Here is a 27,849-nt window from a genome sequence, read left to right on the forward strand (position 1 = left end):
CTTCTTTTCTCGTTGATATTGTTTTTTTCCTTGTTGTGTACACATTTTTGCTCGCGCTACTTAATGCATTCGCACACGGTTGTGGTTATATATTCAAGATACCAAATGATAGGGCTCATGGTGGGATGTATTGGGATCTTTTCTGGTGATACAGGCGACCTCTGGGTTTTGATGCCGAGCAGCTACGTTTCTGCATGACTGCCTGGGTATATATTTGCATCTGGTTAGACATATAAATATTACTGTTCTGTCTTGACCGCCGAGTCTTTTCCCTTGCTTCTAATTTGGAACTTGTAGGATCGGAGTGATGCGTAGTATACATGATTTGGAGATGATACAGACATACTTGCATGCTTTAGAACTCAATGGATGCTGCGACCTGAACGTTGAAGGATATCATTACAAAAGCCATACCAGCCGTCTAAAACTCCGTTTCGTAAATGCTGCGCCAACCCAATGCAAAAATATCCACTCAAACACATCTCTATCAACAACACCCCTTCTCCCCACCACCACTTCCGCCCATCCCCCAAACCTCCAAATCATGCACACTCGGCAGTCCACCCCCCTCACACTCACTCAACGCACTCTGCCACCTCCCCAAATCCACATTCCCACCCACCACAACCCCCGCAACCTGTTCCACCTTCCTCGCCAACACCTGCCACGCCCTCCCATGCCCCCTCTCGCCTATACAAGCCGCCCACATAGGACAACTCCGACACGTATACGCCTTCAGAAACGCATGAATCATTTCATGCAGGAGCGTCCCTAGCCTAGACTTCATCCGCGCTTGCTGCGTCTGCGTCGGTGTATCCAACGGCCTGTATCCACGATACAGCATAGGGTGAAGGAGAACCTGCGTGCCTACAACAGGGTTGTAGAAACTCTTTCCGAAACAATCGCGCTGGCGCGAGTCTAGGTAGCTGAATCCGGCGCTTAGCACGTCGTTGTGCGTGGGGACGTTTCCGGCGAAGAATACGCGGTTTAGATGTGCGAAGAGCGTTGTTACTTGGCGGGCGGAGAGCGTGGAGCGTAGGTCGGAAGATGTGAGATGTGGGTACCAATAGGAGAGTAGACTGCGCAGGTGGAGGACGGAGGGCGTGGGACGCGCGGACGGGTGCAGGTATGTTGCGTCGAGCCAGGAGATGTGGTGGCGGACTAGAGACATGGATTCGTAGGTTCCGTGGAAGCGGAGGGTTAATGAGGGCGCTGGACTGGTGGGTTTGGGCACCTTTTCGGAGGAGAAGGAGGGCGTTTTGCGGTGGTGGTTCTTCGAGGTGTGTTTGTTGCGACGGTCGCGGAGGGCGCCGTGGGAGGCCAAGGTGGAGATTTTGTAGAGTTTCGGCGCGCATTCGTCGCACGTACATGGAAGGTCTGCTTCTTGGACGTGGGCTTGGAGTTCGGCGAGGGATTTGGGCGGCGTGGTTGATATGGGAGCGTAGTCATCGGTGTGGGATATCGTTGGGTTGCGGCCCAGAATGCGGTCTTCAATGAAGGCTAGTTTTGGGTCCAGAGCAAAGAGCGGTTCGAGGAAGGGGAGGAGATTGTGCCATCTTGACGCGCCGTGGCACGTTTTCCCTTCTTCTAGCTGGTCGCCGAGACGTCGGGCGTCGTTCTGTTTCCTCTGATGTTTTTCTCCATCGCCAAGAATGAACTTCGCGATGCGCCGGATGGGATGGAGTCGTCTTCTCTTCTTTTCCGACTTCTTCGTCTTCTTTGCAAGATTGCTTGCATCGTGCGTTTCCAGAACTGGCGGATTCCCCATGGGGTAGACGTAATATTAATGAGCTAATGTACAGGGCTATAAATTCGACATGATTGAAAGAAAAGAAAAGAGTAACCCAAATCCGAGATTCGGCCCATGGGAAAGACGTGACAGCCGTTTTGGGGACATGGTGCCCTAACCGAACAGTGAGGCGGTAAGGGTAGTAAGATTGAAGGATTCGGATGCACAGCAGGGGTCGCGATTGCGAGGCATGCTGCGCACAGACGGTTAGGGTCGTCTGAGGATCGGGACGAGGGTTCGTTGTGGCAGGTGATGCCGATACGATGCCAGGCAGGTTTGGGGAATCGGAATCCAAGACATAACGGACACTTGTTCTGCGAGTACAGGTGTGTCGAGGCTATGTTTGGGGCCGCAGCTTATCGCCGGTACGCGCGTTTCGTGAATGAGAACGGGCATCTCGGAAATCCTGCCCTGGGTTGACGGAAGTTGCACAAAGACAACGGTCCGATGTTGGAACGGGGGGTGTGGCTCATTTCTTGCACGCCACGTGGCGCATTGTGGAGTGTGCATTTTCGGCCGGGGGGAGACTCCAGTAAATCGTGTCTTAGGCGGATAGTGTGCGAGACCTTCACCAACTACCAACGTACACATCCAAAGTCCCTCTTAATAAGACTTTGAGTTTGAGCGCGAAGCCTATAAGACCTCCACCACCTCCCCTCCTCCTCCCCTCCGCCTCCCCCACCCACCCAGGTGTGGCTGTTCATTTCTTGCACGCCACGTGGCGCAGTGTGGAGTGTGCATGCATGACAGACGTTATGTTATCAGGGTCTTTTCTAGGTTCCGCTTCCGCTTATCCGACCCCTGTTCTGTGAAACGTTGCGCACGTACACCCGGTCGTGCGTCAACTCTTTCTTCGAGTCAGCCGAATGACGCTTCTTCAGGGTTATATCCGGTTTCTTCTGCGTCGTCTTGTGGTGTCAGAGTCTCTTTTATTGTTGTTGCTGTCGTCAGGCGGCTGCGTTCCCAGGTTCTGGCACCGATCGTTGTTGCGCGGGAGGGGCTGGCGATGACGCACGCTGTGTTCTGCTGTGCAGTGGCCTTGGGATCGAGGTGTAGTTCCGCGCCGGTAGGCCGATCATTCTAGCACCGAACGAGATCTAATCACCCGACACATCTTGACCGTTTTAGGGTGGAGTAGGTAAGGCTTCTTGAATGCTATGCGTCCAAGAACAGTATCAGCGAGGTTGAACTCGTCCCAATCCAAACGCCCTCTTGACTTTATGCCAAGTTTCTCTTCATCGTAAATGAGGCTGATGCATCGATCCAATTCCATGCGTATCCCCAACAAATTGGAGCTGACATGCTCTAACTCTAGGGCTAATTGCTGCCAGGCCGCGCCATGACTGACCCTGCTGTGGCAGTTTTCACAGATATGTCTGCAGAAGAAAGCGTGGCAGAGCTCATGGAGGAGCGTACCAAGGCGACCCTGCCTTCGTTTGTCAAAGACTTTTGGAAAAACACAGTGGTTCAGTGGTTCGGTGACGTTAGGATCTAGTTCGATCAGGCAGCCGTAGCTTTTTTGTATCGTCACCCCAAGAATCTTCCATTTGTTCTTGTCGTGATCGTCTACCCAGTCAAACTGGACTTGGAATGAGGGTTGAGGAGGAACAAGTTCCGCGTCGAAGAACGTCTCCGATAGGTCGTTCAAGAGGCCTGTCATCTCCTCTTCAGATAGAGTCTTTCGCAAGTCTTTCGCGTTGAGACGCTCCTTCCAGTCGCTGATCAAGTCATTGAGACGGCGTACCCTGGCTGCCATCTCTTCATTGGGTTTTCCAAAGTGTGTGCTGTGAAGCCAACGGATGTGCTGTTCTACTAGTAGGGTGGGTTCCGTGCAACCAGACGTGCAAGGAGGCTCGGGAGTAACCGGTTCTTCTTCAGGCGCATGGCGTTTGCCAGATCGTGTCTTGAACCACATCTTGCTGAATTTGGAGGGAGACATCGTGTTTGGCTTCTGGCTCTTGTGAGAAGATAATGTTAAGATGTAAGAAGGCGAAAGTAGAAAATGTCTTCATCCTTCCTTTGCAATTTTATATTACTTCATCCAGTATTTCTGCTCCGGCGGAATGGGTCCCATCGCGGGTAACTCTGGACGCTTTGCATCGATACCAAATACAAAGGCTTTGTACCTCGCGCATGCTGAGTATTTGCAATCATAGCGTGTGGTTTGGTGGGAGTCAGTCCTGACAACCAAGGATCGCTGACTTTGGTACCAATCTTTTGATGAATTTTCGTATCCTGCAAATCATAGGATGGTTGCACAAGTTGCAAACGAAATCGTTGCCCACTGAAGTCTAGCACGAGCACATTGATTGTCAGCAAAATCTCTGCGGGATGGTCGAACCGAACATGTGTTGTAGTTGTTGTTTGGGATCTTTTGGGTGCCGTATACGCTACAATGCGCGCATGAACACTTGTGCCGGTACATTACATTCAAAGAAAGTATCATTGGACTTGCGCGAAGAAGACGGTAGTCGCAGTTCTGCACGCGCATACTGTCCTCGCCTTCGAACGATGAGACCCCGCATAGTTAGGCAGGAGTCCTCTCGAGGACGAGGCTGAATTTGCGCTTAACGCTTTGCTGTTTGTAGCCGGACCTGGGAACGTGAGGTGTTCACTACCTCATAATTTGTAGCATGAAGAGCAGGAAAGGGCGCATTGACTGGTGAACACCGTCGGGATGCCCGACGTACATTCCGCGCGAGCATAGTATGCAATGAGACTTGGTGATGGGGTCAGACAGTGCGGTGTGAATTCTGAGTACGTTCAAGAGACATAGTGTCTTCAGCCCCCACGACGGCTAGTCGACGGGGAGACCGAGAGAGCTGAGGAGCGTACGATGGCACTCACCATTGGTGCATTTGCGACGCACCTCTACGCATGCGTGCGAGCAAATCGATGCCGCAAGCATACAGACCCCACGTCTTTGGCCTCATGAGGCACCAGAGCAGTAGCTGTAGACCACTTACGATGAGATTATTCAGCCCCCAGCTACGGTGTGCATCGGTGACGCCGACTCGATGCAGTGAGGTTTCGAGGAGAGAGTAGTTGGAAGACGATTCACGTCGATCCCCGAGTAGATTACTGTGCTTCTCATTGCGACAGCAGTTGAGTAGGCACCCGTGATTCGTAAGTAGCTTTAGCTGGTCGAGACAGCTGTTTGGTGGTTTCGCGAAGTTGGCGTTCGAGATCGACATGCTCATTTGCGACCCTGACTAGATAAGACGATGTCGAGCTCAGTGAGTGTGAGTAGCGAGCTGGGTTGACTTCAGCTCGGGCAGCGCGACTTGCCGTCGTCTTCAGCGTGATAGTGCGATAGCGATAGCGCGATAGAAACGAAGAAGGTCGCGAAGTATAGTAAGACAGAACTCTAGATCCGGTGTCCATGATTCGCTGCATTGAGCGACGCAGGGACTGATGCTAACGGGGAAGGCGGAGTGGATCCAAGATTCAGGAGCAGAGGGAGATTGGAGGTTACAGCTCAAACAGGTAGGCTCATTCCGGTGAAGGCCTAAAACGAGTTCCGCTGTCGGGTTGTTAGTCCAACGTTGACGAATCACAGACGTGTCGCCCCAGACCTTCGGGTACCTCAAACTGTGGCTTCATGCAAAGTCAGCCACGTCTGACGGGAGAGCACCCTGATCCCCAATGGAACTATCAGGGGTCGCGGTCAGCATCCGGGGCGGATCCACAGGGTGGCGAAAGCCATCCATGGTCGAAGGACCGAAATTAAAGAAAACTTCACATGTAACGTCGGAGCGGATGCTACCCAAGGCTTGTTAGCGTAGTCGACTCGACGGTTCGGGATATTGGATATAGGAAATAAGAAAAGGGAGGTTTGGATAGGAGAGAACAAGAGAAAAAGCCGCCGCGAGTTGCTAGGGGGGACGATGGGACGTGGCATCTCGCGGCGCGTGGTTTCACCAAACGTGTGGATGACCCAGTGTTCAAACTTCAGAGTTGGGTGCGTGGGATTTTGAAGGGTCATGTGTGATGTGCCGGGAGTTCCCTACAGCTTCAGCTGCTAAGCAGTGCCGATCCGTGTGATGGGGAGCGCCAGCGGCGATAGTGAGCAGCTCTAGCGACACTGGGCGTGGGAATAAGGATAGCTCGCACTGCAGCTTGACACTGGCGGTTTCCGGGACGTGGTTGAGATCCACCGTCTTGAACCGGCTTCTGAGGAGCTTCTGCCTCTCCTTCTGGATCGAGGACTAGACGCAGCAGACTGCGCACCTGTTGGCTTTGCTAGAAAACTCCGCAGCCAGTCGATGGGCGCCGATCGCTTCTCCAGATTCCGCATTGTCGGCATCGACGAATGAGAGGTGCCGCGGGCTTTTGGGCTGTGAGGGAGTCCTTGCAGGCTTCCAGAAGGCAGCCCTTGATCCTCGCGTCCAGCTGCCCTCACTCAGCCCTGACTGCTGCCGTCATGTAGTAAGCCGGGAGTGACGATGAAAGTGCGGCAGTTTGGGGGCGCATGACCGCCGCCGTCAATTTGCAGCAAATGCCATAGTGTCCGCATCGACATGTTGCGCGCGATAGGAGAGGAGTATCGCCAGGGAATAGAGATGAAGCATTGGGAGCTAGGCCGGGATTGCAATCCTACTCGAGTGGAGCGGTTGAGGAATGAGGAGTGCAGCGCCAACGGCAAGTGCCCAGTGGCTGCTAGCCAGAAGCATGGTAAACCTGGCCCCGGCGTCCTAGTCTCGCCTTAGTCCCACGCCCCCAAGCCGCGGAACGCAATGGGCAGCGCCTTATAGCATCCTTCGCCGCCGTCATTTGCGTCTCTAGCTCTCTGTCACGACGTTGATAACATACCTACCCCGGCCGTCCATTTCGTCCTCACAACATCATCACAATGGCCACCATGTTCCGCGACTTCTCCTTCGACCCGGCGCCGTCACCTGACTACTCCGCCTACGAAGCTGAGCGGGCAGCTATGAACGTCTCGCCCACGTCACAGGCGATGGACCCGCATTACGCGCCAAATCGCCCTCCCACTCCACCATGCACTATGGGCGACCTCGCCGTGCAACTCAACCAGCAAAGCCTCCGCATCGACACGACTGTCCGCTGCTATCCTGCCGGTCCTCTTACACCAGAGAGCGACGATGACGAGTGCGCGCCTTCCACAAAGCAAGAACAGCAGGCGCGACCCACCTACTCGCGCATCGCAGCTTCCGTTCTCAGGATGCAACGCCAACAGAGCTCGCGCATGCAGTGCAGCTCATCGCATGCTCGCGATCTCTCCAAGCTGGTCAAGATGATCGAGGAGGAGAAGCAGTGCACCGTCAGCGAGTCGTCTTCACGAACATCCTCTACATCTTCGACATCAACATGCGCACCTGGCAACTCTGGAGACGACGAGGGCGTCGACATGGACTACGATGTGCCTGCGTCAGGCATCGAGTCGCTCGCCAGCATGCCAGTGTGGAAAGCCCACGAAAGGCGCGACAGCTGCGTCCGCGTCACCCGACCTGTGCGCATGCGCAAGCGGTCCAAGGGCAACGGCGTATCGAAGAGGCGGTCATCATAGTACTATCAGTCGAATTTGGTTACATGCATAGCGAACGGCGTTTGGGGTGTCACTACGGGCGCATTATACCACTTGATCTTGCTGGAAACAAGGCAATTTTGGACAGGGCCTGGAGATGTATTATTATATTACCATCGGGTGGAAGAGCTCCCTTAGGGTTGAGCGTGGCGTTATAGGGTGCGACAAGCTGAGCGCTGTCGTTACACCCACATACTACATAATCAGAACCATCATCAACATGGAACACACTCCCACTATGCTCTCTTATCGTGAATTCTCCGCATGACCCAGCACAGCGTTCCTTTCCCGCGTTGCTGCATGTTCCGCGAACCTGAGCATTGGTAAATTGGTGACCCACATGGCTGTTGATCGTAAGTTCGTAAATTTGTGCCGCATCTGTCCCACCTACTACCACGACCACAACACCCGCCATGTCTGTCCGCCGGGCGCTGGCACCGCGCTCCATCCACTTGCGCATCGTGCCACGTCCCGCTAATTTATCCGAGAGCCGCGAGATATTCCGCGTCCTCCAACGCTTCGGCGAAATCAGCACCTTCAAGTATCTTCGGGTACGTCTTTACCAATACGTTTACTGATTCCAGACGGCCACTCACACCACGCACAGTACGAATACCAGAATCCCGCCGACAATGTCGCCCTCGCCATCTACCGTGACGAAGCCGCCGCCCAGAGCGCACTCGACGCCTCACCCCTCCGCTTCGCCCTCGAGAAGCTCATAACCAGCGACACCGACGCCGACGCCGACGCCCAAATCCAGGCCGCCGAAGAAGACGAAGACGACACGCCCATCCAGCAAACCCCTCAGAAAGACGGTATCGACGAGATCCTCCGCCCCTCACAACTCCTGAACCGCACCCTACCCACCCCCACCGGCACCACCGGCACCTCCCCCGCCCCAAAACCGCCATCCAAACCCCTCCCCTTCGACCCCCCGCCCCACGCCTCCTCGCAGAAGAAATCCACAAAATGGTTCCAAGTAACCGTCGACCGCTCCCGCGCCGTACACCCCGATTTCATCGAACGCCAACCCTACTGGAAGCAATTCCACCCGATGAAGAGCATGGCGCAGGTGGATTTGGAAAAGAGCGTGCCGCATGTGGGGCTGAGCGATGTGAGCAAGAGGCCGCCGAATGCGTATCGCACGCCTGCAAGAGTGCTCAGGGTGATGAACGAGTATGTGGAGAAGAGGATGCCGAGTCTCAGGGGGATTGTGGAGGGTGGGGAGAATGAGAGAGGGTTTGAGGAGAGGAGGGGGAGGGGGTGAAGATGGATATAACAGCGCCGGTAGGGCGACGAACTGGAATGGTCGTGTTCCGGGTGACACAGATATGGAGACGTGGTCCCAGCCGACAGCTTCGAAAAGACTGTCTACGCACAATCCCGTGAGACGGCTCGCGCCGAGCTCAGCGACGAGATTGACTGAAAGCGCGCTTCACGGCAGTGATCAAGCGTAGGAGACCCATAATCGGAACGATGATACAACACATACCCACGCCTCACTCCTCGAGCAAAGCACATCGCGCTGGATCGTACTTTCTCTCAACCTCCAGCACACATTCCCCATCGAAACGAAAGCGAACGAACCAAAGCTCCGGCAAACTCTCATGCCGACCGCCGTTATGAGGACGCATCGCTTTGAACTCACACGCTCGAGCTCTCGACCAGACTCCTGATTTAGATGTGATGGTTCCGGCCTTAAGTCGATCCTCGGTTGTTATACTATCTAGGTAGCACGACCGCGGATCGATTTAAGGCTGGGACAATCTACAACGATAGGGATCTGTGTTCGAAGAGGGTGCGCGTACTAGGCGTGTAGTCGTCGTGTCTGACGCGCTTCAGAAGGTGCTATAACGTTCCTGTATGGACTGGCGTACCGAGCAGTCGCTCAGCATTCTCATTCATTGCCTTAGCCACCATTTGCAAAAATCCTCCATGCGAATGGCCGTTGAAACCCCATCACCATTCCGACAGATAAACTCCATTATGCATGCGTGCAGCATGAGTCGCAGTAGAGTACCCAACCACTCAGCAGCCAGATGACAACTCAGCGACTCCGACGCCCACGTCTATCATAACGGGGGTTACGCACATGCACCGTATCCACTTCATCCAGCACTCCGACCAGACACTTCCGACAAGCGCCGAACGCTCTTACCGCCGCTTTCTGATTCCTCGACGTAACCTTCACAGGCCGTTGCGAAGGATTCGACCACGGTGTCGGCGAGCCACATTGCTTCATACACTACACTCCATGAAGCAATACGACTGTCTTCATCGTTCTTTCGACCCTCGTAGCCCGATTGGGGACTGTGAGGCGGCTAAACACGGGGCGAACGGTAGTCAACACGATCCCACCCTGCCTAATCTGCTCTACACTGACCCCCATCACGCCCTAGTCACATGATCCACTTCTTCCACATCGTGCACGTGTGCGAAGTGGAACAAGTGGATCATGTGACTGAGGCATGGTGTTTATCAGACGTGGGGTTAGTTTGACTAGCGGTTTTATCATTCTGGCTGTGTGCTAAAGCGTCTACACTGTCTTCTGGGGGATGAACAGGTACGGCACCAGCGTATGGGATCAGCGGGGTTTGGATTTTGGAATTTGCATTCCTTAGGGGGCCTCACAGAGACTTCAGAGGAGTGCAAGTTCCAAACTTCACGCAGCGCTGACCCCATACGTTGGTGTATGCGAGGAGAGGGGGTGATATCGAGCGATGAGCTTTCGGGATAGTCTTTTGATGGTTGTGGGGATGTGTATTTGATGTCAATCCTCTTGTACACTCGCACCAAGCTATAGAATCGAATTTAATGCTTGAGGTACAGGCTATCCCTGTGTATTTCATGTGACACGTGAGATGTTGGACAACGCATATATCATAAGCACAGTAGACACGAACGCACTATACGAGCAACCAAAGATTAGGACAAAGTTGATTGTTGACACTACCACGTATTATTAAATCTACACTTTTGCAATCCTACATCAACTACAAGAAATCCCCCACCTAACCGCACCTCAGACATGAAATAATCAGGCCCCTCATTACATACATGACGAACCGAAAAAGAAAATCAGGGGTATAACCTCCACAAACTCCATTACCATGCCATGCCACGCTTGAAAACGCCCACTTTTGTTCATGACCAAATACGTACATGCGTGTTAAACAGAAAAGTACACTCGCCACCAGAACAGGCTCACACATCAGTCACTAAGATCGATAATCTCAACCTCAGCCGGAACGGACCGACGCGCAGCAACAGGTTCAGGCGTGGCGCTCGAAACACCCTCTCTGACTTCAGCTTTGGGTATCCACTTTCCATCCTGCCTCACAATGATATGGCGCGTATTTGCCCGTCCATGGGCCTCGAGCTGCTTCTTGACCTCCTCCATGAAGCCGTCGACGAAAAGCATCTGTGGCCGGGCGTCAGATTTGCAAATGGGGCATTTCCACTGATCGGCTACGGACGCGTCGCCCTTGCGCGGCCGGGATTGGAGGAACGTTTCTAGGTCGAAGCAATCGTTGTGCGGACAGGCTTTGCTGCGGACGGGGATGTCGCACATTTTGGCTTGGCTGAAGGGGTCGAAGAGGCCGATGGTGAGGGTGCTTTCGACGACGCTGATTTCGTCGTCGTCGACGGCGGAGAGTTTGTTTTTGATGCCTTGCAGGACTTTGTCTGCGGGGACGCGGCTCTGGTTTAGACAGTGTTTTACGATGGACTCGTGGGATGAGACGACCATGGCCTCGATGGCGAGCATGTAGTTGAGATGAGATTTCTCGCCGGACCGAGCCATGACGGCAATTTCCAAAACGTTCTCGCCTTCTTTCAGCAGGCCCGTGAGGTCGATGGGCATGTCTTTTCCATAGTGGATCTTCTTCCGCGGTTCGAGAGGGGTGTCGTTGAGCGTGTAATACGAGTGAGGTATCCAAGACGTATCGGCGACAGCCCAGCGTTCCTCCGTCCACTCAGGCTCCGGCCATTTGACGCAACGTAAACGAGCAAATTTCGTGGTCTCGTTGATGTTCACAGTACCAGGTCCACCCATTTGATCTGGAATAGTCTTTCCAATCCTCTGCATATCATAAGGTGTCAGAGTGATTGTCCATTTCTCAATGGCGCGGCCTGGCGAGGACAACCGCGTTGGGGGTTTGAGGAAGTTTTGACAAAATGTGTACAGCGGCGAGGATTTGGATTGCGCACGAAGAACAGGACTTCTGAGATGAGCTTGGTGTAGTCCAAAGCGTGCTGGATTGGGTACACGCTGTTGTGGTTGTTGCCAGCCAGCAGCAGGAAGCAAGGGCCCCCCACGTGGAGGCGGCGCCACCCCTGTAGATTGGGCAGGGCGTGTGGGAGGACGACCAGGCCCACGCGACTGCTGTATAGCAGCTTGTGCCGAACCCTGGTCAACCGATCTAGTCGTGCGCGGTGGCATTTGTTGGGGGTGATTGAAAGGCGGAACAGCGGGCGAGCTGGTTTGTACTCGTTGTGGTTGGGGCTGGGCTTGCACTTGCTGCGGTTGCGATGGAGGGGCCTGGTGGGTCTGTACCTGTTGCTGAGGTTGGGGAGCGCCGTACGTATGATCAGCCAATGAAGCGCCGTTCTTGCGAAGGTTAGCCTCGAATGCCTCGACTAGCGCTCTCAGGTTAGAGCCCCAAATTCGTTCCTCGTCGTGTTTTAATTGTTGGCTCTGCTCAGGCGTCTCCGTAGCTGAAGAAGCATGCCGTGAGTAGTGGTAGTTTTGATTCTGCTCGAAGACACCAACTATGTCGTTCTCGAACTTTGCAAGCAAGGGTTTGACATTAGGATTCGAGACCACCGCACGGCAAATGCACCGCAGAAAAGCGGTGAAGAGCAGACGCTGGAAAGTGAGAGAATGAACGCGGAGTTCGACAACAAGTTCTCGGACGAGGGGCGGGAATCGACGGTGCTCGCATATCGCCTTCAGTTGGTTGTAGTTGGGCGATTGGTCAACAAACTGTCTGAAAAGCTGTGCTTGGTACTCGAATGTGGCCGGCCACATGGCTGCAATTTGCTGCATCGGGTATGGGAAATGGGAGAAGAAGTGAAGATAACTAGGCGATAGTATGTGGTTTGCATCAAGAACATCGTGCAATATCCTCTGCGCTTGTTGTAAACCTGGCAACGACTTCAACCCCGGCGGCAGCATGTGAGGGGCGTGGGTCATCAGACAGTAACATTGATGCATAGTAAGATAGGGCCAGTCTGACAGCTCAACAGCGTTCTGCAGCACAAGAAAGCGTTTCCTGTCCTGAGAGGCAGGCGATATTGGGGGTGCTGATGCCTGGAATTGCCCTAAGATCTGCAGACAGTCTTTCTTTGTATACCAGCCCTGGCTCATGAAATCAGGAGCCAAGGGGGTTGTAGGCGTGTTATCAGACTGTACGGAGCGAGATACAGGCCGGGATACTGGGTCTTGCGAGACTGCTTGTGGCAGCCCGTAGGGCGAGTATGGCTGAGGAGGTGTTCTACTGAGGCGCGGATCCTGGAATAGCATGCCCTGGGGCAGTTGTGGCGATGCCATCATGCCGAGCGACGGGCTGCGATTAACGGTCTGACCCATCTGACCCAGCATAGGACTGCCGATCTGTGAGTAGTGGCCGGACGGTCGACGCGGAAGGTCCGGCGGAGGATTCGTCGGGTTTGCTACCGGCCCTGCATAAGCCTCACTGCGCCTCCGCTTGTCCATTTGTTGCGCATATCCTTCATTGATTCTTTTTGCAGGAGCAGTCTCGTGGGGTGCTGGAGGCGGACAGCGCGATGTCTCCTCGCTTGGCGTGGGCGACGGAAGCACGCGGGCTGCCGAATGCCCGTGGTTGGCGCTGTTCTGGTGGGCGACGACATTTGGGAGCTGGGGAGACGTCGAGTTCGATAGTGGCTGCGGCTCGGTCTCGACGGTCGGGCGCGTGATCAGGTTCTCTGCGGGTGCGTGTGTGGAGGAGGGAACAGTAAACCTGGGCTGCTTGCGAGGCCTTCCGCGACCGCGCACGGTGAAGGGTAGTGGGTTTTGTGTGAGTTCGGCAGGAACGATGGGCGGCTGGGCAGGCGCGCTGGAGGGCAGCGGCGTCATCCAGCTCTTCTGTCGGCCCCCAAGGTTGCCCAGCGCATAGTTGAGCGTCTGGGCTGTCGCATCGTCTGGCACTCCTGGGGTCATGGCGTGACTCCCGGTGTGGTACATGCCGCTTTGTTATGTTGTGTATATTCGCTTGGAGTTACGCGCTGGTCGCCTTCGAGTGCTGGACATGGGCGAGTTGGAATGTGGGGAGTTCATGTCGCGCAGGGAGATTGTGAGCGACTCAGTGCATGGTAGGCGCGGCGGGTCGCGGGTGCCGAATGTGGATGTGGAGGGAGAAGGAGTTTTCGCTGTCCAGGCTGCCGCGAGACACGTGAGAGAAGGCGCGACGGGGTGAGGTGAACGTCGACGTCGCGATGGCAGTGAGCCCTCACGACACCCGATGGCATGGCGCACGGACAGCGATGTTTCGCGAACATGCCAGGTCGCTTTGGGCCAAGGCCATGGGCGCCGCCGGGGCTCTGGACGCCAGGTGGACGGCAAATCGTCAGCGGCCAAGTCAGAACCGCTCCAGGGCTGCCCGCTGCCGTACAAACCCACTCTGCCAATAGGCGCAGCGCCTAGTCGAGATTTGCTTTGGAGCGCCCGGTGCGTCCGTGGTTTTGCCAACCGACGTAATTCATATCGCATGCAGGCTAGGTCGCCTACTGCTTCCAAGGATGCGCATCGCTAGCTTCATGCCTCTCTGTCCCACCACCCAAGTATAGACACGACACCCCCGGCAGCCGCACGACGACGGGATCAAGCAATATACCTCCCCCCTCGCTCCAAACAACATCGCCACTTTGTTTCATTGCGCACCTGTCAGGCTGTTTCAGGTAGCGGTGGCTCGGTAGCCAGCATTTATAGTCTGCCAAACGTCCGACTGTTGCGCCCGCCTCGCCCGCCGATAGCGCGAACTCCCACGAGGATGAACCACCTGTACTGATCTGGAGACTGCCCGCATACACGCCCCCCGACCCGACCCAGTCTTGGAGAGCAGCTGTAAGCATGGCGCAACGAACCCACACCGAGGGCTGCCGGCCTGGCGATACCCTCGTCGTAGTGCGTATGTTTCCCCTCACCCGTGCTGCCACTGCGTCGCACATGCCAGCGACAGCTGCTGACAGCACTTGCAGACGAGTTCCTCGCCCGCAGTCCCGACGAGCTGAGCCTGAGGCGCGGAGACCGCATCGAGCTGATTGAGCGCGACGACGACTTTGGCGATGGCTGGTTTCTAGGCAAGAACACCGAGACGGGAGAGAACGGCCTGTTTCCTGAAGGTATGTTGCGCTATCGACGGCAGCACAGTAGTGCACATCCCCTATCTATCTGATCGTCATGCTTCCTTTTGCGAGCAACACAGCTGATGTATATCAGTATACACACGGCCAGCACCCAAACCAACGCCCATTCCGACCATGCTCTCGCGCAATCCCTCGCAAATGTCCGTGCAATCAGAAAAACCATCGCCTCAGCCCGGCATGGCCATTTCTGAGCCGCCGACCACCGCCGCACAGCCACCAGCTTCCACGAGCGCCCCTCCACCTTTAAAGTCGGCACCCACAGAGCCCCTGAACATCGCGTCGGGACCAGAAGTTGCTCGCCGAACATCTATACAAAATGGCCCGCGGAGCATCAGCATGACGTTGAGCGGGGAGGCGCCACCAGAAGACGAGACGATAGGAAGTCCCGTCATGCACGAAACGCTGAGCGTCATCGACGAGCACATCACGGGCATGAGCACGCCGCGCCACAGCGCTGTGGGCAAGGAGATACGGTCCAATGACTCGGGAAGCGAATACAGCAGCCACCACCGGCTGTCATACATCAACGGGCAGGAGACCGATGAGGAGGAGCAGAGCTGGCACACCGAGGAGGAGGTCAAGACATGGTCGCCTGCGCGCGTCGCCGAATACCTCGAGGACGCGGGTGTGGAGAAGAAGCACTGCGATGTGTTCCGCGACCAAGAAATCGATGGCGAGGCGCTGCTGGGCGTGGACCGCAACTTCATCTTCATGCAGGAATTCAATCTGGGCCCCATGGGACCGCGACTGCGCACGTGGATGAAGATTAACGCCTTGCAGTCCGAGGTCAAGAACGCGAAGGAAGCCGAAGCTGCAAGGACGACCCTTCTCCTGCCGCCTTCAGAGAGCCCCGACGAGTTTCCAGCCGATATGGGAAGGAGCAGGGCTGCATCAACTGGGGCGGTCCTTCCTCGCATACCGACGCTCAGGGAAAGCATCGGATCCCGAGGCAACACCAGCCGTCAGCACATCCCACGTGCAGCCTCATCCGCCGGCCGATCGTCTACCATCGACGCGACCTCTCCACTGATCCAGCACACGCCCGCCTCACCTACGCCCGGTTCGCCTAGACGACCCTCCGCTGCTTCCGTCCGAAGTATGAACCACAGCAGACGCCACTCTTCTATCGAATACGGGCAGGGACCACCCACGCCTAGCACGCCCAGTTTAATGAAGCCGCCTACATCTGCACCCATGGCCGCCCACGCACACAGGAAGACGCCATCATTCGACCGCAACTGGACCATGGGTTCGACATCGCTGTCCAAGTCCGTACAAGATATCGGCAGACCGGTCTCATCACATCACCATCATGCTTCAAGTACCAACGGAACTACGTTCGATTTCCGCGAGGCCGGCTTAGGCTCCGGTGATCTTGACCGCGGCTACTTTTCCGGAGGCGAGGTCGACAACCGCAAGAGTAGCAGGAACGTTCTGCGCAAGAGAGAAAGCGCCGCGAGCCATTCACGCAATGCTAGTTACACGACCGAAGGCGCACAGCGCGCGTCCTTCAGTCGCCGACACAGCCGAATCGGCAGCGCAGATTCGGCTCTCCGGCCAGCGAGTCCAATTTCCGCTGCCGCGAAACAGTACTACGGTACCAGCACCAAAAGCGAGCGCAGCTCTAGTGCATTCGACTTTGTGCGCCCTCTCAAGCCAGCAAGCGAAACGCATCCAACCGTGACCAAGCTCTCATATGATGCGCACAGCATTGACGCCATTGCGAATTCGCCCCACGTCGCAGGTAGCGAGACCTCAAGCACAGGTCGTGCATCACCTTCGCCAGCTGCTGTACCATCTCATACGCGCTCGTTCTTCAGCAGTAAAAAGGGATCACAATCTAGGGGTCTTCGAGCGATATCAGACGCGATAACCGGCGGCGAGAAGGCGAATTTGAGCTCCGCGGATGTTTCCACCACACAACACAAGGACTCACCGATGCAGTCACCCTCGCGGACGGGATCTAGCACACCCTCTGGCACATCACTGTCGAAGAGTTTCGAGCTTGAAAAGGCCGATAATAACAGGCGGTTTACCGCTGGCTCGACCACGCCCAAGGACGCAAAGAAAAAGGCCAAGAAGCATGGCACTAGTGCATATCTCAAGGGCCGTCAGCAAATCACTCCCCAACAAGCCATGGAGAACTGCGACTATAGCGGCTGGATGAAGAAGAAGTCTTCGAGTCTTATGACGACATGGAAGACGCGCCTATTCGTGCTTCGTGGCCGCCGCCTGGCCTACTACTACACGGAGAATGATACCGAAGAGAAAGGTCTCATCGACATCTCATCGCATCGCGTGCTACCAGCGAACAACGAGAGGATGACAGGCCTCCATGCGTCTCTAACAGGTGCGGCCAACTCACCTACATCCCCGCAAAATGCCACCATACAGACAACAGCATCTGCGGATAGCGCCAAAGGTATTCCAGGTCTGGAAGAAGACGTCTCAGGCATGTTCATCTTCAAGCTTGTGCCACCTCGTGCAGGGCTTCAGAAAGGTGTTCAATTCACAAAGCCCATTGTGCACTACTTCGCAGTGGATAGCCTTGCCGTAGGCCGACTCTGGATGGCTGCGCTCATGAAAGCCACAATCGACCGAGACGAAGCCCTTCCCTTTACGACCACCTACCAGCAAAAGACCATCTCACTGGAAAAGGCACGCGCGATGCGTCAACGGCCACCAAACCTCATGGACGAAGACGGAATTGAAGATGCCGAAAGGAAGAGCGAAATCTCGAAAGAGAGCATCCAAGAAAGCACCATTCACGAAGAAGACGAGAAGGGTCTTGCGATCTCGGGCCTCGATGACGCGAAGGCGCTGTTGGCGTATGCCGAGAGTCCCGAGGAACACAAACACGATAGCACCGCAACGGCGATTGCGATGTAGTCGACATAGCATTGTGTCTCCTCTTCCCATCTCTTCTGATACCATCCCGTTCGATACCAAGTTCAGTACATGCATTAATACTCGCCCGCTCCACGGATTGCTGTCATCGGAAACGATAGCAATTGCATCAGCGAGGCTTTGGGTCAGGCGTTCTTTCCAGCGATAGCGAAACCCACAACCATTTTTCTTTTTCTTTTTCTCATCAATATACCGTCCTGAAGGCTGTCTAGGTAGTCATCCTTCATTACAACAACATACCCCTCTCTGTTCTGCTTTGATCGGTGGATTTGCGATATAGCCTTGCGTGCGTCATATACTGCATCTTAGCATTATCGATGATGAGAATCTTTACCTTACCTCACCTGAACTGTCTTGTGTGTTTTATGATGGTGGGATGAAAGAGAGATCTAGCGAAAAGCGAGGCTTTGTAACTTGTCTTTGTCGAGCGCGGATAGATGTAGTTAGTGCCTGTATGGAGGGATGACAATGTGTAATAGTACGATTGATAGACTGAGTTCTGGACTTTGAATGACTGTGGGGTGCTTCAATACGTGACATTTAATGCCTAGGTGTCATAGCCTACAAGAACAGAGGTTTGCTTCGACGTCGTCCAAGAAGAATATGGCGGAACAGATACCCACTCTCACAGCGAACTGACGAGTTGTTGAAACTGTACATGTCAAGCTACCTTTACTATAGCAGAATACTTCATTTCATCTGTGTTACGCATACCGACCAAGTAAAGAGGCATGGCATTTTCATCGTCGCCATCTCTTATCACGACCGGCAAGTAGACGCAGTCGGTTTACCGCTAGCAACGATTACAGGAGCTCGAAGTTTGAAGGACGGCACTTAGGCCAAGAGCGACGACAATCACGTTCCCACGTCAAGTACAAGGCCGACGAAGGACGAGCAGTTGCGAGATTGTTTTAACATTTGTTTATTTGTTCTTCTTTACTTGAGTTAAGGTCCTGCGCAGTGCAGCCTTCCGTCCATCCATCCATCCATCCAACGATGTAGTATATAGTACTGAAACTTATGAATCTAAAGCGAGTGTCTTGGGGGGGTATCATCATCTCCATCTGCATTCCAAACAAATCAAACCACACAAAAAAAGCGCAAGCAAACCACCAAACCATGAAAAAACGCCAATGCTGATGCTGCTGTAACGCAAGACCATCGCTGTTGTTGAGTGAGGGACTCTCACATCACACTCCTCTTCCTCCTCATCTTAATCTTCAACTCACTATTCTCCCTTTCCTTCGGACTCTCCATTGGTGCAAACCAATCCCGGAGTCCACACTGCTCTTCCAGACTCCTGAAGAGATCGTCCACGCGATCAAGCATCCAGCCACTCCGTATACGCGCACCGGGCTTCGCGTAGCCTAGTTTGAAGCTATTGGAAATTGCGCAACTGCCCTCGTTGAAAGAGAATTGCATGCAATCATCCTGCTCCTCACACAGCGTACGGCAGTGTTCGAAAGATTTCCAGGCGTTGCGCTCGAGTTCGTTGGCCACGGCGGAGTGGTCGTGGGCGTTGTATTCTTTGTCTGCGGACATGTTGTCCCAGGCTGTGACTGAAGGACCGATCTTAGGGCGCACGAGCTCCATGAAGATGTCGCGGTGGCGCAGCAGAATCGGGTGTCTGTTGTACCAGTCCTGTTCGAAAGACCAGAGTTCTTGGATTTCGGTGGGCGAAACGTGGTGATACGTTACAGCCGGGTAGCACCAGAGGTCGCGGTCGATTTTGGAAGTCGCGGGATCGAGCGTCGCGGGGGAGTCGCCTTGGAAGTGGGGGAAGGCGCGGTGGAGGGGGATGTTTACGTCTTCGAGGACTTTGCCAAGAGCGCAGTCGCCGACCCAGTGGGTTTTGGTAAAGTCTTCGTACTCGGAGATGCGGGGGGAGCGTTGGGCGGAGACTTTACGTGCGGCGGGGGCAGAGAGGGCGAAGCCTGCGCCACCGTAGGCGAATTCGACTTCGTTGATGAAGAGGTGCTTGCCGATGTAGTAGGACTTGCTGTCATCGAAGTTGCTGAGGAATTCGAGTAGGTTGTTCCAGTTGACGTAGGTGTCGGCTTCCATGAAGAAATACCATTTGGCGTCTGGCTTCTCCTCGAGTGCCTGGTCGATCATGGGGAGAAACTTCCACTTGTCGAGCTGCCAGCCATCGTTGTCGGTTCGCAGGTAGTCACCCTGCGACGATCCGGATAGCGATGTGAGAACTTCTTGTTTCACGCCTCGTCTTCCGTGCTCTTGTAGTTGGTGGTACAGCTTGAAGTCGTCATTCGTCTTCTTCGTCTCTTCGCTAACTCCTTCGAGGACATCGTGGACGACGTGTCCGTCTATCTCCTCTTCCAGGTCCGAGTGTATAACATAGTGGGGGACGCAACGTAACGTGGTACGGAGGTGCACCGGCACCTTTTCGAGTGATTCAGTGGCCCCGGTTCGCAGGACGACCAAGACGTCATCGGCGAGCTTGGACTGCGGGCAAAAGAGTTCCTGGGGGTGGTCATGCGCGGAGGTCTTTGCGGCGTGGAAGAGCGGCGGGGTGGCCTTGGTGAAGATATTAAGGACGGATACGGCGAATACGGCGCAGAAGATTAGTCGGCATAGGAAGGAGCGATTAGGCATGGCGATCTAGTAAGGATGGTGCAGCGCCGGGCTGAACCGAGAATAGTCTGAGTAAAGAGTGTAGTGGGTGAAAAGGACAGTATAGTAATAAGAAGAATGAACGTGTGTATGGATCTCGCTAGTGTTCTGATAGAGAGTGGAGATGCGGTGCCGTAGCCATCGGATGCCGGCGGAGGTTGGGCAAAGCGGGGAGCGAGGTAGCAGCGGAGTGTAGTTCGTATGAATAAGGAAAGAAGAGGAAGGTTCAAGGGAGGAGGCATGCTCCTCTTGAGCGACTTGTAGGCTATGGCGATCATAACCTTTTGGCATGACCGTGTGCGCAAGTGGCCGAAGCGACCTGGCGATCAATGCCCCCGGTGTGGATTCGTCAAATGCGCCGGACCTGTCACGGCGTGTCATTCCCGTGCGAGTAGGATCGCCACAAACCGCGGTGAGCAGGGCATGATGATAATGGCGCGTTATGAAGCACGGCGCTGACCTTGCAGCATTGCGAATGCTACCCTGGGGCTGCGCCGTACGAGCTTACGGGGGCGTGAAGCTGCACAGTGGCAGAGTTTTGGGTGTGGTAATGGGTGCCGAGGGGCTGGTAACCTGGGGCATGAGGCGTTGCGCCTACCGCTTCTAGCGCTACGTCATGGCCCGTTTCAGGTGGCTGGTTCGGGCATCGCGGATTCGGATCGGCATTTCCTGCTGCCTCATTGTGGAAGTTTGTATCCTGGCGTTGATCACCATCATCAATCCAAATGAACGCGCGTCGACAAAAGGAGTACCCTCGGAGTGCCCTCACCTGATCTTTGTGAGGGATATTCCATGCTTCGACGTCCCATGGGCAGTTCACGATACCTCATTTCCGCCGTTCCTGTCAAGTCCACCACTCACGCTACTCCGCTTGGAGTCGTTCAACACTGAAAAGAAATTATGCGCGACAAAGTTCGGGTCGTGATACGAGAGTCCTGCCGATGCGACGGTGGTTCAAACAACGCGCATGAATGTTTTTCTTCTGTCCGCGAAGGAACAGCAGCAAACCACGAAGGGGTCTTGTTTCAATGCCTGTCTTCACACATTCTTCTTTGTCGGCTTCACAACATCCCCTTCCAGTCTTGCTTCTTTGATTCAATAGCCTTGCGTGTATCAACTGTGTATAAAAGCTAACCTCACGACTACTCCTTGTCTTTCAAAAAAGCATACTAACTTCCTCAACGCTCAGCGCCCGAATACGACCCAAGTAACGGCGAAGCAACGGCAAACCAGTCCAAAAGGAACGTTGCACTACCAAACTTCTACCATGAGTCAACAGTTTTTCCAACGGCAGCAGCCGGGTATCGCTGTCCAATATCCCGAGATTACTCAACGGCAAGTGTGGGCCCTCGCTGCCGGTTATGTACTTTACTTCGTTCTGAGCATTACGGCTCTGATATGGTACAACCGATATGTGGAAGGGAGAGATCGTCAGCGGTGATGCTGAGCGCGCATGGAGAACTGCTGCAAACGTAGAGCTCTGTTGATCAACAAGCATACTGTAAGAGTCGTTGGGTTGGTGCTGATGTTCGACCGGGTCCTCAGGTCACACGGGTTCGACCTTATTGTTTCCGAATACCCTTGGTGGCATGAGAGGTGGAGGGCGTTCTTTGGTGTGATATTTTCAACGCTGTTTTTTCCGCTTCTCGCGTCTTTTTGCTGAGATTCACCTTCTACTCGTTGGTCTACAGCCTGAATCATGAAGTCAAGCTTCACAAAATGCAGCGAAGGGCCGCCGCTCATGAAAGGGCACGCTCAACGGCAGTTTACATATACAACTACGGCTCACTACTCACTTGTGCAACAAGGTCATGGTGAGATGTAAGAGACAACTGGTTGCACCGTCCCAGAATCATCATATTGCTGAAAGCGTTGAAGAGCGATGTTGGAGTGTGCTGCTTCAGCCGCCAGCTGACATGTTGAACAAGCCAACACGCCCGTCATCTGAGTTGAGTTCATGAGTTCGGTAAGGACCCATTGGAATGCACACCAGGCCACGAATGAGTGGCACCGGAGCGATCTCCGACAGCTCAGTGTCTCCAACCCGCCAAAACAGTCGCTCGGCACTTTACACTTCACCCACCAAAGATCAGGACGGTTACCAGGACTGTGGAAAACGGCGCGAAACTATACAAGATGCATGCAGGCCGTTAGCTGGACGGTAGACAAGCCGCCGCAAGACAGTGGGGCGCCACGCATTTTTCATCACTAGTCACACCGACAAATGTGAACATGGACAAAGGCCGTGGTGGTACTCACCCAAGTATTTCTGCACGAGGGTTCCGGTGACGCTTTGCGATTAGCACTTGTAAATCCCGACTCCAACGCCTCCTACGTGGAGTGGCTTGCAGAATCTGCTCAAGAGCTTGCTCCGGCAGCACTCATTCCAAGCACAACTTCATCGCCTCTCATCATCAGCCTCATGTACATCCCGAGCAGCCGAAGAATGACGCTGCAATAAATTAAATCGCATAAATCAACCAATGAGCGCCCCATCCTTCGCAGCACGCGAAGACCCTTAGCCATTTCCATGTTCCATGCTAGGAAGAACATCGGTATGATTCTGAAACTGCGCTAAACCGCCCTTTGTTCTCCAGCTCTCCAACTCCTGACCTCACGACGTCCTTGTACGACCATCAGCAACTGTACATTCAGCCGCAACGTCCTTCAAAATCAAGCTTTTCGCGGAATGTTTATCAAACACCTCGTATATGCACCCCGCTGTGTCCAGCATCCAGCCAGCCAGCAAAACTCCCGGACGCCTCATTAAACGTGGTGGTCCGGGAATTACGTCCCGGCACTTTACCAGCGAGTAAGAAGGAGCCGACAATAGCGCCGCAATATATGAACCTCGCGTCCTAGTGCACCCATGTGTCGTACACCTCTTTGCCCACTACCACCGCAAGCCAAGTTTGACCGCTTACTCCAATAGATGAAAATGATTACTGTGGGCAAGCATGTTTGCTCTTGTTTTTTACACGTGTGCAGCGCTAACAGTGGGTGCTGACGTGCTGGGCGTTTCTTGAGATCCAGAAATCATTTCGGCTGCGGCCTTGTGCCACCGGTTGCAAGGGCTCTTAGGGCTGGTTGGTACCGTGTGGGAGGACGGGAAGGTGGCTAGGACAGGCGTTGATGGCGTTTTGTGGGGTAGATGGTAAGTCTAGATGATGTTTCGTCATGGGTGTTGGGATGGATGATGGAGAAGTAACTTGGCGTATATGGATATATAAACCTCACTGGTCTCTTCCAATAGGCCTGCTCAACGCAACAAGCTCACCGAATCCAACTCCCTTCCCCCAAAAACGATCTTCAGAACCGCCCGCCCACCATGGTAACCATCAAGCAACTCTCCCTCCTGGCCTTGACCACCGGCCTCGCCACCGTCTCCGCCCAATCCACAGGCAAAACAACACGCTACTGGGACTGCTGCAAAGGCTCCTGCGCCTGGGCAGGAAAAGCCCCCGTCAACAAACCCATCGCCACCTGCGACAAGAACGACAACCCGCTCACGAACCTAAACGCAAAGAGCGGATGCGAAAGCGGAGGAGGCGAAGCATACATGTGCACCGACCAGTCGCCCTGGGCCGTCAACGACGATCTCGCATATGGATTCGCGGCTGTAAAGCTGGCTGGAAAGACCGAGAGTGATTGGTGCTGTGCTTGCTACGAGTATGTCTACCTCACCCACTCCGAACAAATAACCTTGAATAAAGAATCTGTAACTAACAACCCACGCCCTCCAGGATGACATTCACATCCGGCCCCGTCTCCGGCAAGAAAATGATCGTGCAAACCACAAACACCGGCGGCGACCTCGGCGACAACCACTTCGACATCGCCATGCCGGGCGGCGGCGTCGGCATCTTCAACGCGTGTACCGCGCAGTTCGGTGCCCCGCCCAACGGCTGGGGCCAACAGTACGGCGGTATCTCGTCGCGATCCGAGTGTGATGGTTTCCCTGAGAAGCTGAAGCCGGGCTGCCAGTGGCGGTTCGATTGGTTCAAGAATGCGGATAATCCGAGTGTGAGCTTTAAGGAGGTTACTTGTCCGAAGGAGTTGACGGATAAGACGGGGTGTGTTAGACAGTAGGTGGATAGATGGGGTGATGAGGTGGTTTGGGTGGAGTGATTCGCTGTATATGATTATGATGGGGGTGACATCCTCTTGTATATATGAACTTATGAAAGAATGAACGATATAGATCAATGCGTTTGTCACACGAGAAGGGTGCGCGAAGTGTCAGAAGAATGTGCCGAAAACCTGGCAAACCGAAAAATGTATACAACGATCTATCTAATCTTGTTTGGTCGTAAACTCCTCCGTCTGACCAACTTCATGTTCATGTGAGCTCCCCGAGCTAGTCTGCGCCAGCTTCCCATTAACACCCGCAATCGCGCTCTCAACAGCCGCCGCCACATCGATATGGAAAAACGGTCTGTTTTGTCCATGTACAGTAGTCACCTTGCCACTCGGCAAACCCTTACTCCTATTAACAGCACTAATCTCATCCTGCGCCTCCTCGTCGTGCAACTTCGCCGCCGAGTTATCAAGAGGCGCGTAGCTGTACACTGGATTCCAGTGCTGGCGTGCTGCGAAACGTTCGCGGTCGATGTAACCGAAACCAGCGGTTGTCAGGGCGCGCTTGGTCCAGCGGCTGTTGATGGAGGCGAAGTGCCATTCTACTGTTTCGGGTGCGGCGTGGCGGTCGAGTTGGGCGCGGACGTCGATGAGTCCTTGGATTGATGTGACGTCGACGTTGTTGACGGCGCTGAAGTCTAGGATGATGGCGCGGAGGATGGGTCGGTTGTCGTCGACGTTGATTTGCTTTCCGCGACGTGGGCCTCGTAGAAGTCAGTAAGTTGAACAGCGCCCATTGCATAGACGAAACTTACCTGGGTCATTCCATGGCCGATCACCGATCTTTTGGTACTTGTCGAGTGTTGTAGGGCGAGAGATGGTCTGCGCGTGATGCACGAGTTCATCCATGTAGCCTTGCTGGTTGAGATACGTGAAGCCCTCGGTGAAGCGGTAGATTAGTACACCGGGATAAGGAGTCTCGATATCGACCAGCGGGTTTGAGCCATCCTTGCGGCTGATTGGGATAAACGCTTCACGGACAGCAGCGGAAGATCCAGGGGCGAAGTGACCATCGTCCTTGTTGGCCATTGTCTCTGGGCTGGCGATGTAGATCCGGACTCTGCCTAGGACAGCTCCGTGGGTGAACAGCTGACGCCAAAGTAGGAGTGCGAATGAGGCGGCGATGGTAACGTAGATGCCGTTTTCGATGTTCGTGAAGATTGTTACGAAGACACCTGCGAAGAAGATGACTACTTCCAAAGGCGACGTTTCCCAAAACTGGAAGACCACGTTGGGTGGCGTGATTAGATCGCCGACAGCGTGAATGATGACGGCGGCAAGAGCGGCCGATGGGATGTAGAAGAAGACTGCCGTCAAAGCATACAATGCGAGGAGGACGATGACTGCAGTGAAGATACCAGCGAGCGGGGTACGGACACCTGCCTTCGACTTGATAGCGGTTCGCGAGAACGAGCCGGTGGCCGGGTAGGCGCCCAGGAATGGACCGATAACATTCGTAAATCCAACGGCGACGAGTTCTTGCGAGGCTAAACAGCACGGTTAGTACTTCCTCATCCGAGACATGAGAATGACTTACGGTTGATGACGTAGTTGTTGATGCGCCCAAAAGACTTCGAGATTGCGATGTGTTCGAGAATCAACACGATAATCGTGACTGGAATGTCAGGCGCGATTGCCGAGAGAAGCTTGGTGTCCATCTTCGGGGCTCCAGCGTGCTGGAATCCTCGTGGCACACGGCCCAGAATCTTGAACTTCGCCATCTTGACATCGTTCTTCGCGTTGTGGAGACCTGGGATGTCCTTGTTGGCAAGCCAGCTGATCATGATATAAAGCAGAATAACGAAGGCCATCCGTAGTGTGCTGACGAAGAACCAGACCTTTTGCTTCGATGGCTGCTTCTTCGACATGAAGTTGCAAAAGATGCGGACAGCGTAGAGCATGAAAAGGGCAGTCAACCCCATAGCGGCATCCAGTTTTGTGCGTCCAAGGCCTTTGAGGGTGTCGATGATGACCAGGTATGTGGGACCACGTGTGTTGACGCCAGAGATGCCCATGAGCGCTGGTACCTGACCGGCTCCAATGGAGATGGCAGCGCCGGTCATGAACGAGGTGATTGCAACCAGAGGAATAAGCTCGACGATCCTTCCGAGACGTGTGAGACCAATGAACAGGAGAACGGAACCAGCGATGACGGAAAGAGCCCGAGCGATGTCCACGGCTTCGATCTCCGGCTGTTTATCCTGGATTTTGGTGACAATGTTGCCAACGATGGTGCTCATAACGGCAACAGTACCGATTGTGATGTCCTTGGATGTAGCGAAAGCCCAGTAGAGAATGAAACCGACGAAACTGGTGTAGAGTCCATACTCAGGAGGCAGCTTCGCCAGCAAAGCGTATGCCATACCTTGGGGAATAACGACAAAGCCAACGGTACATCCGGCGATGAAGTCTCCGAATAGCCATGTCAGGTTGTAGTGGAAGATCCAGTCCCAGAAGGGAAACAAACTTCTTAGGTAGCGTTTTGTGGCGGTTGCTGATGGTTTGAATCGAGAAAGCCATTCCTTCGCGGTCGGTTCGCGCTCGACGTCTACACTTTGTTAGCTACTGCCGGATGACAGACTAGACAGTATTTACATGTTTCCACGGAGGATATTGATGCAGCGCCAGAGACCTCGGGCTCTTTTCGGTAGTCAAGATTGATTCCAAGCACCTTGGCTACTTTCTGACCAGCGGATGCCATGTTGGCGGACGTCGTCAGCGAGGGCTGTGTTCTGGGCTCCTAGGATTCAGTGGATAAGAGGTTAGAGAAGTCAAGTAAAGCTCCGGCAGTATGGAAGTCCCCAGAGTCGCGCGCGTTGATATAAGGTAACGAGTATCTAGGAGACCCGACGTTTTGCCAGACTGAGGGAAGATGGGTGCAACCTTATAGCAAGCTGTGTGAACGAGCCCCCCGTGGAGAAGTAGTGGGAGAATGTCAACTTCGGTCAAATAGAAATGCCACATAGTTCCAGGTCCAAGGCGGAGGCACAGCCGCATGTGCTATGGGCCGACGCCATCCCAAGGATTTGACGTCTAACAAGACGGCACATTGCGCTTGGCGTGGGCAGAGCGTGCGAGAGAAGCTTTCCGTGCAAATCACAGTACAGCATTGCTATCACTGCACAGCGCCCGATCATGACGTGCTTTGCATTGAGCAGAATCCTACTTATTGGCAGATGGAAGACGAGGAATTTGGCAGGCTGGGCTCAGCGAAGCGTTGAGCTTGTGAGGTCTGGGCTTCCGAAGGCGGAGATATGGCGTTTGAGGCGTTGGCGGATCGCGTGGGAGATCTGGGGTCGCTGGTTGGCCATGGCTAGCGTACACCTACAATGTCCTAAACATCATCCGCGCAACCAATCTGTGCAGTTACCTCTTTGTTTAGTTATCTTCGAGTTCTTCAACAAGAGATTACCAACGAGAGAAAGAAAGGTGGACATGCCCAGCCTTGCAT

At 54.3% G+C, this 27,849-nt stretch overlaps 9 protein-coding genes across 9 annotated transcripts; 4 read left to right on the forward strand and 5 right to left on the reverse strand.

The window, feature by feature from the left end:
• Window positions 1-776: 776 nt before the first annotated feature.
• On the reverse strand, window positions 777-1,768 carry J4E79_011053 (uncharacterized protein; the record flags this gene model as incomplete). The annotated part of the gene is made up of 2 exons (XM_049359884.1): window positions 777-824; window positions 872-1,768. 2 exons carry the CDS (start codon window positions 1,766-1,768, stop codon window positions 777-779), a joined length of 945 nt encoding a protein of 314 aa, XP_049205660.1.
• A 1,338-nt stretch (window positions 1,769-3,106) lies between these two features.
• Window positions 3,107-3,728, reverse strand: J4E79_011054 (uncharacterized protein; the record flags this gene model as incomplete). Its single annotated transcript, XM_049359885.1, has 2 exons — window positions 3,107-3,141; window positions 3,206-3,728. The coding sequence occupies 2 exons, from the start codon at window positions 3,726-3,728 to the stop codon at window positions 3,107-3,109; spliced, it is 558 nt and encodes a 185-aa protein (XP_049205661.1).
• Window positions 3,729-6,641: 2,913 nt separating this feature from the next.
• J4E79_011055 (uncharacterized protein) lies at window positions 6,642-7,319 on the forward strand (the record flags this gene model as incomplete). The annotated part of the gene is made up of 1 exon (XM_049359886.1): window positions 6,642-7,319. One exon carries the CDS (start codon window positions 6,642-6,644, stop codon window positions 7,317-7,319), a length of 678 nt encoding a protein of 225 aa, XP_049205662.1.
• A 431-nt stretch (window positions 7,320-7,750) lies between these two features.
• Window positions 7,751-8,604, forward strand: J4E79_011056 (uncharacterized protein; the record flags this gene model as incomplete). Its single annotated transcript, XM_049359887.1, has 2 exons — window positions 7,751-7,888; window positions 7,945-8,604. The coding sequence occupies 2 exons, from the start codon at window positions 7,751-7,753 to the stop codon at window positions 8,602-8,604; spliced, it is 798 nt and encodes a 265-aa protein (XP_049205663.1).
• Window positions 8,605-10,548: 1,944 nt separating this feature from the next.
• On the reverse strand, window positions 10,549-13,518 carry J4E79_011057 (uncharacterized protein; the record flags this gene model as incomplete). The annotated part of the gene is made up of 1 exon (XM_049359888.1): window positions 10,549-13,518. The coding sequence occupies one exon, from the start codon at window positions 13,516-13,518 to the stop codon at window positions 10,549-10,551; it is 2,970 nt and encodes a 989-aa protein (XP_049205664.1).
• Window positions 13,519-14,427: 909 nt separating this feature from the next.
• J4E79_011058 (uncharacterized protein) lies at window positions 14,428-17,612 on the forward strand (the record flags this gene model as incomplete). Its single annotated transcript, XM_049359889.1, has 3 exons — window positions 14,428-14,485; window positions 14,556-14,699; window positions 14,797-17,612. 3 exons carry the CDS (start codon window positions 14,428-14,430, stop codon window positions 17,610-17,612), a joined length of 3,018 nt encoding a protein of 1,005 aa, XP_049205665.1.
• Window positions 17,613-18,815: 1,203 nt separating this feature from the next.
• Window positions 18,816-20,243, reverse strand: J4E79_011059 (uncharacterized protein; the record flags this gene model as incomplete). The annotated part of the gene is made up of 1 exon (XM_049359890.1): window positions 18,816-20,243. One exon carries the CDS (start codon window positions 20,241-20,243, stop codon window positions 18,816-18,818), a length of 1,428 nt encoding a protein of 475 aa, XP_049205666.1.
• Window positions 20,244-23,589: 3,346 nt separating this feature from the next.
• Window positions 23,590-24,350, forward strand: J4E79_011060 (uncharacterized protein; the record flags this gene model as incomplete). The annotated part of the gene is made up of 2 exons (XM_049359891.1): window positions 23,590-23,930; window positions 24,005-24,350. The coding sequence occupies 2 exons, from the start codon at window positions 23,590-23,592 to the stop codon at window positions 24,348-24,350; spliced, it is 687 nt and encodes a 228-aa protein (XP_049205667.1).
• A 204-nt stretch (window positions 24,351-24,554) lies between these two features.
• Window positions 24,555-27,099, reverse strand: J4E79_011061 (uncharacterized protein; the record flags this gene model as incomplete). Its single annotated transcript, XM_049359892.1, has 4 exons — window positions 24,555-25,102; window positions 25,154-25,885; window positions 25,936-26,946; window positions 26,994-27,099. The coding sequence occupies 4 exons, from the start codon at window positions 27,097-27,099 to the stop codon at window positions 24,555-24,557; spliced, it is 2,397 nt and encodes a 798-aa protein (XP_049205668.1).
• Between the last annotated feature and the right edge of the window lie 750 nt (window positions 27,100-27,849).

Source organism: Alternaria viburni (assembly GCF_023758015.1).
Source record: "Alternaria viburni strain BMP 2772 chromosome Unknown scaffold_36, whole genome shotgun sequence".
Lineage (NCBI taxonomy): Eukaryota > Fungi > Ascomycota > Dothideomycetes > Pleosporales > Pleosporaceae > Alternaria > Alternaria viburni.